A 10,884-nucleotide genomic window follows, 5' to 3' on the forward strand; every position below is an offset into this window, starting at 1 on the left:
ATACAGTGGCACGCACCCTCTGTGTTATAGAAAAACAGATCTACAGTGTGCGCAGTGCGCAGTGCATTGCATACAAACAATACGATGGCAGAACGGGGTCAAATTGGTTGTTTTTGACAACTGATTCTGAGTTACGCAACATTGGGTGACCCCCAATCCCCCCCCCACCCCTCTATCACAGTACAGCCGAGATGAAAGAGCTTATCTTCGTCATCCCTCCATCCTCTCATCTATCAATCTTTAGATCCCTCTGCAATCCCACGGCACATACACCACATCTATACCGCCTCGTATTAAACATACATTGGCATCTAAAAGTGGCGCGTCAATACGCCATGTGCACATAAGACCGCCCTAAGACTCCCCCGACTCTTTCAAATGAAAGTGTCGGTCCCTTACCGGGTTACAGTAAAGGGTTTGACCTTTTATTGTGCAGTCCGTAAACCACCAAAGGATTACAGAATAAAACAGGCCCGACATACTGTTGATAAAGAGCATATTGACAGTCAACCAATGACATCCTTGAGAAAACGATGTCTGCACAGCTGCCGGTGAGAGATATATGGGAGGAGAAGAGCGTTTGAACTGGGTCAGATATTCAGGTTCTAATTCAACAAAACAATGTGTACAGTCAAGTCACATGTCAAACGGCAAAAATAAAAGTGTTCTTTAAAAAATGGAATTGAAATGTGTGTGTTAGACGGCCAGCAGTGCAGAGATGACACGGCAGTGGTATTGGCTCATGCTTTCTGTTGACACAAGCACCGTGTCTGTTTAATAGCTCCTCTCCACACAGCGCCGGTGTCTCTGAGAGTCTCCGCCCGCCTATATACATATATATATATATATATATATATAGAAATATATATATATATATAATGATTGTAGATTAACGGAAACACGTCTTTCTCTCTCTCTAAATATATATATATAAATATATAAATGTATATATAAATATATATAAAAAACTAAATCATTATTCTAGATTAACGGAAACACGTCTCTCTTTAAATATATGTATATAAATACATATACATGTATATACAGTATATACATGTATATAAATATATATACATATACATATAAATATATATATAAAAACTAAATAATGATTCTAGATTAACGGAAACACGTCTCTCTCCCCCTCTTAATATATATAAATATATATATTTATATAAATATATAAAACGTATATATATATATGTATACTGTATATATATAAGTATATATATGTATATATATATACATATATATATATATATGTATATTGTGGGAACCTTGTTTCTTGTCCTTACATTTCCAGGGTATTTATAGAGGTATTAATAATTCTGTCGTCACGTGTTTGTGCAGGGTGCCACTCAAAGAGCAGTCATTAGTACACACCAAGGGGACGACCTCACATCCGGGAAATGTACATGAAATTTGATTGCCGCACATTTAAATTAGCCGAGTCTGGTTTCTTTTTTTATGATTATAAAGCTCCTGGTATCTTCAAATATGAAAGAAGACAGAGAGATCGTAACACAAACCAAAGTGTTCATTTTCTTTCGACAACACATACGTACAAGATAGAGGTAGGAAAGATGTAAAATAACAATATGAATTAATATCATTATTATAACATTAATAACAGGGAATGTAGTACCCCTCAGTCACGTTCTTTTTTAAACTTTTTGTTTATTTTATGAAACATGTCAAAAAAAGCAATAACTCTATATCAACTGTCCTTGATACAATATATATTTATATGTATATAATCTCTTTGAGTGGAGATGAACCGGGAAAGAAGGATGGCAGAATGAACAGGCAAAAAAGAAGACCGGAGGGGTCACGACCTCTCCTCCCACTTCTGCTTTTTATCCTCTGTGTTACTCTGTATCCGAGTGTGTGTGTGTGTGTGTGTGTGTGTGTGTGTGTGTGTCAGTCTTTAGACTGTGCTGTGGTTCTCCAGCTCGGAGATGATGGTGATCAATTGCTGGAGGCCAAAGATGTATCCGCTGTCCAGGCCATCGTACACCACTTTGTCCCCGTGGTACTGTCTGCAGGTGGTGTGAGCAAAATCGATCATCTGCACGTCCACCAGCGGCCCGCGGGCGCCGGAGCGCGATGAGCGAGCGGAGCCGGCGCCCGAGCTCCCGCCACTGCTGCTGCCATTGCTCGACGTGGAGGGTCTGCGAGGAAAGCCGAGTGCACCCGCTACTTCGCCCTCCTCCTCCTCCATTTCGGGTTCGGCCTCCACCTCCTCACCGTCATCCTCTTCTTCTTCCTCTTCGTCTTCTTCGTCCGAGAGGCCGTCCTCGGTGCGTTTTTGGTGCGGCGCTCCGTCGTAGATGATGAGCAGGGAGCTGGAGTAGAAGCGATAGGACTCACAGGTCTCCAGGGCGGCTTGCAGCTCTCGGAGCCGGCGCAGCACCGACGAGAAGAGTTCACTCAGTAGACGGCGTCCGCTGTGGAAGAATTGGAACAGAGCCTCCTTGAAGCCCAACACAGTCAGCTGGAGGCCTTGGATCTTGTTCATGAACATCAGCTGGCCCGTGTCACACTGGTACACCTGGAGATAGACAGAGAGTAGGCGGCGACCACTTCTTCTATATGTTTGACTACATTAAAAGTGCCAGAAAATAGGCTTTGTTTCACCTGGACTAGACTGGTCAGGTTGAATAAATAATTCACAGTTAATTGTACACCTAATGGTATCTCTGTGCTGTGTCATCATCCTATGCACCAACTTTTTGATTTATCTTTTTCTCTTTGGGTGGGGGGAATTATCTATTTACTTTTTATTTGTTTTATTTATTCTACTTTTATTTTATTTATTTTATTTATTTTATTTATTTTATTTATTTTCCTTTAATTTCTTCTATTTCCTAACTTGCTGTGTAATTTTCTGTAATGTTTAATGCACTGTGCTCTGTATGCTCTGAATGTTCTCTTGCATTGTGAAAATATAAAAAATTGCATACCAAATGTTTTGCGTCTTATTCCTAATTTTCTTTAAATTTCTATTTAAATAATCCCCATAGGGAGATAAACCGGTGTTTTGATTGGTCCTAGTCAGAGATGATGTGCAGATGTCGACCCATTATTCCTCTAAAATATTTCACCTTTACTAATTTAATAGCGAAAGGCAAATGTCCCTGCTATTTGACAGAGTAGATTCCTAAACAAAACATAGAAGTCTGGTTTATGAAAGGAATGCAGTCGGAATAGTCACTATAATAACGATATATAATATAAATATAGCGCATCCGAGGTGTTCCCCCAAATGTGCGCCTGTCCCTTTAAGCCTCTTCTCGGCTCGACGCTCACCTGCATGCCGGCGAGGCAGACTCCTAAAACAGCCGCTGTGCTCTGCTGGCACTTGCGCATCTTCCTGGCCTTCTTGTCCTCGGGCACCCCGTCTCCGTGCTGCTGCGTGCCCATCTTCAGGTCCAACACGCACGGCAGCGTGTGGCGCCACGTCAGATTCTCCAGCAAGATGAATTCTGGGAAAAACTTGAGTCAAGGAGGCAATGAGGTGCGTCTTCTACACTGATCAGTGTACGACGTTAAACTGCTTCGCGAGGTCCGATAAAAAAAACTAAAAGAACTCCACGTGTTTAACTACATTCACATAAATCTACAATCCATGCAATGGTCTGCAGAGGCCAGCGACAGTAATGTTAAGGAACCAATGGGAGAGCTTTGGAAGCACAACTCCACCAGACAAAGACAGTGATAGCTCGTAATTGTAATACACACAAAAAAATGAAGGTGTCATCTGGAACCGAAAATGGTTCTTCAGTGATGCCATAGAAAGAACCATTTTTGGTTCCTGAAAGCACCTTTCAAATCAGAGTTCTTTCAAGAAATATTTCCTTAAATAGTTCTTAAAAGAATGTATAAAGGTGTCTCAATGAACCTTAAAAAATGGTTCTTTAAGGCACCATTTTTGGTTCCTCAAAGAACCTTTCAAACCAGGGTTCTTTCAAGAACCATTAACTTAAATAGTTCTTCAAAGAACCTCTAAACGTGTCTCAAAGAACCTTCAAAACATGGTTCTTTAAGGCACCATTTCCAAAATAGTTCTTCAGTAGGTGATGGTTCTTCGTAGAACCACAAAGCCTTTTAAAGAAGCATTTAATAAACATTATTTTTCTGTGTGTTGGTAATGTCCCTCCGGTTACATGCCAGCGCCGCTGATGATCATGTATACATTTCAGCTGCTGCAGGTGTGGAGGTGTCCTGTGACCTTTGACCTTGAACCTCTAGAACATCTCCACATCTGGTTCCACTGTGACGGGGAAAGGATACTGTATTGGTTCCATTGCTCGGCCTTGTCCTTGATTCTCTGCATGCAGTGCTGCTGGGTCCAGGGGTTGTGTTTGAGCTGCGGCACCGCGGAGCCGGCACTGCGCTCGGCCTCCTCCGCCTCCTCCTCCTCCTCCTCCGCCTCCTCCTCCTCCTCCAGCTTTTGGACGCTGAGCGGAGAGAGAGAGAGACCGGCATCAGATTCAGGCGTAAAGAAGAAAGGAAACAAATCTGCTTGTGTTCGTAAAGGTGTGTGTGTGTGTGTGTGTGTGTGTGTGTGTGTGTGTGTGTGTGTGTGTGTGTTGGTTGCATGGCACAGAGGGCAGACATGAATTGTTATATTGGAAATAAAGAGGAAACCAATTCTATTGTGTCTTTCACTTAGGCCTACTATGATCCACAAAGTGACAAAGTGTTTGTGTACATACAGACGGACATGCGTCTATTGCAGTTATATACGCCTCTCTCTGGCTGCCGAGGAGCAGTGTTAACACCTACGGTTGTACGTTGTAATGTGCGTGTCGATTAATGTGAGTCTACAGAAAACAGCTTTACCATTCATGACAAACTTTTATTATTTTAAATAGATCGTAGCTGCGTCACAGTTCTGAAGCGACCAATGCGTCGTGTTCATGCATTGACTACACACCTGCTGCTTCATCATGAGTAATGATAAGACGATGCACAGTGTGCTGCTGTCTCTGATGCGACATTTTCTTTTTTCATTTCACCTCTTCTCGTCCTGGTCTTTAAAAGAATGGCGGCTTCGGCCATCTTTGCTGTAATCTTCGCCGTCCACCAGAGGGCAGGACGACATCATCTTCTCCCATAGGAGCAGCTCGCATTTGGGCTTGTCGTCGGCCGAGGGGTCCTTGTTTTCCAGGTCGTCTGCAGGGTCGCTCTGGATGGGGTAAGCGACGAAGCAAAAGTTCCCTTCTTCATCCTCCTCCAAGCTCACTGACACGACACCTGAGAAGCGGACATAGAGGGGAACAGAGAGAGAATCTGTTAGACGTGTCCGTCATGGAGCAGGGAGGATAATATGCCTCTCGTGTTGAAGTGAAACTAAATAAAGCTGATTATGTAACACAAGCTCACCTCAAGTGCTTAGAATCTCTTATCCCTGATAATTATACCTGCGGCTTTACTACACCTACATCTCTTCGAGACATCTGTGCTAACAACATCAAGTCAATATCAGTGCGCTGGCAGGTTATATAATGGTGTAAACCCATAGAAAACAAAAAAATGCTTTAAAGTAGTGATGCTCAAATGCATATAGCAACACAAAAGGTCATAGCCAATCATGAATGACACAAGGCTGCATAATTGAAGTTCACTTTATTGCCAATACATGTCATCTCACACAGTTAATGAGCAATATACATTAAGTAACATACAGAAACATCAAAGCATCACCGGAAATGTACACTGAGAAGAAAAAAAGGAGATGATGCTCGTCCACAGGCTTCACTTACAAGCACATCAACAACAAACAGTCAGCGGGACATATTTGGATCATAAACAGTCTTTCCTCCCCATTGGAGTCAGAGAACAATGAAGGAGAGGCAGAGGAGGACTGAGAAGTGTAACCTGTGGCTTAATTTGAAATTAGTTTTTACCAAAGTTGATGGATGTTGTCCCCAGGTTCGTCTATGGAGCTCGATTCGTGTGGGAAAAACACAAAACCAAATAGTTGAGTTTTAAGGGTTTTTACTGAACATAAAGAACAAAAATCAAGTACACATATTTATAATGAAAAATGAACTTTGTCAAAGTGGGCAGTCATAGTGTTCATCCGACTCGTGGGTAGCTCGCCATCTTCATCTGATACTAATTTGTATCAGCTCAAAAACCTGACCTATATAAAAGGTCACATAAAAACAGTTAATTCAAAACACACACAAAAATGTTACGAGCAGTAACCCAAACCGCGGGGGATCCTGTGCGAGGTGTTGATTCAAATGCCTTGCACACATGCACATAGAGCAGTGACATAAAGAAAGAGAGACAGCGCATAACAGTGCATAATAGCACATAATAAGCCATAACAGCACATAACAGCGTATAACAGCACATACCAGTGCATAATAGCACATAATAAGCCATAACAGCACATAACAGCGCATAACAGTGCATACTAGCACATAATAACACATAACAGCACATAACAGTGCATAACAGTGCATACAAGTGCATAATAGCACATAATAACCCATAACAGCACATAACAGCGCATACTAGCACATAATAACACATAACAGCACATAACAGCGCATAACAGTGCATAATAGCACATAATAAGCCATAACAGCACATAACATAACAACGCATAACAGTGCATACTAGCACATACTAACAAACACATAACAGCGTATAACAGCGCATCCCAGTGCATAATGACACATAACTCATAACAGTGCATAACAATAAATAATAGCACATAATAACACATAAGAGCGCATAACAATGAATAATAGCTCATAACAACACATAACAGCACATAGCGGCACATAATAACAGCGCATAACAGCATATAATAACTCATAACAGCGCATAATCAATCATAACAGCGTATAATAACTCATAACGGCGCATAACAGCACATAATAACGCATAACAGCGCATTACAGCGCATAATAACTCATAACAGCGCATAATCAATCATAACAGCGTATAATAACTCATAACAGCGCATTACAACCCCGGTGAGCGAAGGAAGGCTCCTTACCTCTGTACTCGGGGGTAAACTTCCTCACGGCTGCGGGCACACTCTCGTAGAACTGGTGCTCGCGGGGGATGAGGGGCTTGCAGATGGTCTGCTGCCCGAAGCGCAGCACGCAGCAGTGCCCCCCCACCTGGTGGAGGTACGGCTCAAGCATCACCCCTTTCTCCATATAGCGCTGCTGCTGCTGCTGCTGCTGCTGCTGCTGCTGCTGCTGCGGGAGCTGCTGTCGCTCTGCAACCTGCACGGCCTTCTGGGCCTGAGCCTCCACAGCCGGAGCTGGCTCTCCACTGGTAGAGCGCGCACAAGGCTGACGCTGGCCCCGCCCCCTTGACGCGCTATCCACCAATCAGGAGCAGCCGAAAGCAGGCTGTCGGGTGGTAACCCTTCAATCGAAAAGAAGTGCGAAAACAGAGACAGCGGTGGGAGGGGGGGGGGAATGTGTGAGAGAGAGAGAGAGAGAGAGAGAGAGAGAGAGAGAGAGAGAGAGGGGGGGGAGAGAATACAAACAAGGGGGAAGGCCACAGCAGGATTAACATCCTGACACAACATGTAACACCATTTTCTCATAGAAAGTGAGGAACAACATCACAAATGAACACAGAAAAGGACAAAATACACAATATAAAAACAAAATGACCTACTTACTAACGTGCAAAACATGCAAAACGGCTTCATTTCAATGACGTCACACTTACAGCAGAGGTATTAGGCGTCATGAATTGCAGCTCCACCCGAAGGCACTGTGGTTACCAGCAGGTGCAGCAGCATTGCTTTCCCTTTTCATCTCCTTCATAGCTCACAGAAGGTATTTTATAATCAGATGTGTCTCTCTCACTTTGGGCTCTGTCTGACGAGACCAGTGGTCCCCAAACTAAGGCCCGCCTCCACATTTGGCCCGGCCCCCTGAACAATACCAGAGACACATTATGATTTTTTTAAAGTCTGGCCACGCAAATCCTAGACTAGCCCCTTACGAATAGAACGTGTGAAGATCCCGGAAAGGGTTATTAATATTTGGTTATGTGTGGCTTTCTGGAAAGCAATAATTGTTTACATTTAGGCACCCCTGCGATTGTCACACTTTTTCTGGCCCCCATCAGAGAAGGGAAAAGTTATGTGGCCCTCACAGGAAAAAGTTTGAGGACCCCTGGACTAGACACTTCTGATTTAGACCCAGATGAAAAACTCTCACGCACGGAAAACCCACATAATACGTCAACGTAAGGCTCAAAGACGGAGTCCAGTTACAGTGACTTGTGGCTCGGTAGTCGGCATACTGACTTTTTATAGGACCTGTTTCTTCATGCAGAAACAAGCTGGAATGTGGAAACACACACGGTGTCACATATAGGACACACACCTGAGAGTTGTGATTTGTGGCGGGTTTGCGAGACACTTGGGGCTGTCGAGTCTAAACCGGTCCGATAACCAAACCATTACCTGCAGCGCACGAACCTCTCATCCAATAATCGTGTTACACCTGCAGAACACCCAGTCTTTCACATACAGTACAATCAGGCGCGTGCACAGGCGTGTTGGGGGGCAGGTACTCAAACCAAAAAAAGGGCACCCATTGCCAAGATGATTTATCTACTGATCAATGTAACTTGAAGTTAGCAAGTAAATGGTTGCTACGCAACACCTGAAACACATTGTGTCGTGAGAAGACATGAGAGCTGAACAAAATGACATGTTTTCTATTCAAAATTACAATTTATTTTCATTTACAAAATGATACGAGCGAAAAATGCCATATGATAAACGCGCGAGGAGGAGTCCGTGAGGCTCGGGGCAACATTTCTTACAAGAACTCAAATAAATGCCTCCGTCAGATATCGAAAACACATTTAAGGGAAATTGATGACAGAGTGAGTCATTTTTATTCTTCAATACTTACTAATAAAGAAACTTTTCTCATCCAGGGCAAAAGGGGAGGAGCTTGTGCACCACGAGGGGTCTATCTGTGTAGTACAATAAGCAAATAGTTTGTGAGTCAATTTTATGATGAAAAAAAAGAGAGTCCGAAAGCACAAAATACGTTATTTTGGAGCGTAGATAATTAGACAAATGAAAAGATTGACTCGATAATACACGATGTGGAGACCTGAGCAGCGCTGCAGAACTACCCGTGTTAGATAATCTCAGCTATGATGTAACACGTGTGTTATGAGACATTAAAACTGCTGAAACCCTAAGAGAAGGTCCAGAGCCGTTGATTTCACACTCCCTGCAAAACACACATAATCACACACATAAACACCACTTCAGATTTATGACTGGGTACATGTTGCTCCACGAAAGGTCAACAAGGTCACACATGATCAGGCACAAACAAAGCCAGAGGCCGAAACCCTGAAAACTGAATTCTCGTCGAGTCAGCGTGAAAGATTAGAATTCCCTCGGCGCGGCTCTCTCGTGCCCGGGAGACATGCAGGGAACAGCCTGTTCCTAAAACACAGCCCACACACACACACACACACACACACACACACACACACACACAATATGAACACAAAGTATCAAAATGCTCAAAATGCATTCCCTCATATAGTGTAGTGTGGGTATGTGTGTGTGTGTGTGTGTGTGTGTGTGATGTGGATGCACCTCAGCAAAGTTCATGCACGTGCACTAATCAATCCATTATAGACTCATCTAATTATTAGTGTGTGGTTTCAGTGTTCAGTGTTCTTAAGTGAGCTGGAAACTATCCAGTCCTGCCATCTGCTGGCGAGTAAATGTACTACAACTTCTGTGTGTTATAAATAAATAAAAATATATATTAAAGTCATAATAAACATAGATTCACAAAAATAACAAACAATACCCTGCTTTATATCTATAGTCAAACATGCTGTAGCTGAAGGACAAAACATGACTTCAATATAATTAAATACCTAAGTAAATGCATCAATAAATACAGGAATTAATTAATAAATGCTCAAAGAAATGTATGCATACCTAAATAAATAAGAACAATTATAAATAAAAGCTGAAATAAATAATTGAAAGCATATATGAATAAAAAACGTGATAATCAAACAGGACAGAAATACATATCATACAATCATGTCTACATTGTTGTTCACCGACATTTATTCATTCATTTATATATATATATATGATATCCTATTTCACAAAATGTTGCTTAAGAATGAGGTGTAAACTTCTACCACACATAAATAAATGAATGAAGGCCTTCAATGGTGTAGAAATGGGTTAATTTAATTAGTCAACTTTAGAATTTGATTATTTGAACTTATATATTTTTAATTCATTTTCCGGTCCTCTCTACTACTCACTTCACTATAAAACTTCTTTTACCGTCTGTGATTTCTCAAAAGGAGACATGTCTCTGCCGAAACCCGGGATCGAACCAGGGACCTTTAGATCTTCAGTCTAACGCTCTCCCAACTGAGCTATTCCGGCGGATGATTAAACCCGGACTCCCGGTGGGTGTAAGTACTCAATCCCTCCACCAGAGGCCAGTCGAGTTCAGAGTATTGTTCACCATATTCACAGATACAAGAAATGTTTTGATTATTTTCCATTATCTTCAAAACTATTTCTTTATTTAGAAGGAACACATGAGATATTTTATATATCTGCTTATTGCTCTTGCAGTTTGGCATACTGTATGGTACGTCCTGGGTAAAGTATAAATAAAACACACATGAATGTGTGTCATCTAAATACACACACACACACACACACACACACGCCTAATTTGATTCACTCCTCATGGCTCTCATGAAGGGTCATGTCGTGATTTTAGATGTTTTTTGAGCTACGCAGAGGCCACACACACACACTATCAGACATGATGATGTTAAAGTTTGAGTTAACTTGACTAAAGTACACATTTATAA

The 10,884-nt window shown here is 42.1% G+C and overlaps 1 protein-coding gene and 1 non-coding gene across 2 annotated transcripts; both read right to left on the bottom strand.

Moving 5' to 3' along the window:
* Nucleotides 1–1,516: 1,516 nt before the first annotated feature.
* Nucleotides 1,517–7,299, bottom strand: LOC130209037 (inositol hexakisphosphate kinase 2-like). The gene is made up of 5 exons (XM_056438558.1): nt 7,022–7,299; nt 5,022–5,259; nt 4,294–4,460; nt 3,310–3,485; nt 1,517–2,551 (listed from the first exon to the last, which is right to left on the bottom strand). The coding sequence occupies exons 1-5, from the start codon at nt 7,185–7,187 to the stop codon at nt 1,928–1,930; spliced, it is 1,371 nt and encodes a 456-aa protein (XP_056294533.1). The 5' UTR covers nt 7,188–7,299; the 3' UTR covers nt 1,517–1,927.
* Nucleotides 7,300–10,371: 3,072 nt separating this feature from the next.
* trnaf-gaa (transfer RNA phenylalanine (anticodon GAA)) lies at nt 10,372–10,444 on the bottom strand. Its single transcript has one exon. It is a non-coding gene; the product is annotated as a tRNA-Phe (tRNA).
* Between the last annotated feature and the right edge of the window lie 440 nt (nt 10,445–10,884).

The sequence above is a fragment of the Pseudoliparis swirei genome, chromosome 18 (assembly GCF_029220125.1).
Source record: "Pseudoliparis swirei isolate HS2019 ecotype Mariana Trench chromosome 18, NWPU_hadal_v1, whole genome shotgun sequence".
Taxonomy (NCBI): Eukaryota; Metazoa; Chordata; class Actinopteri; order Perciformes; family Liparidae; genus Pseudoliparis; species Pseudoliparis swirei.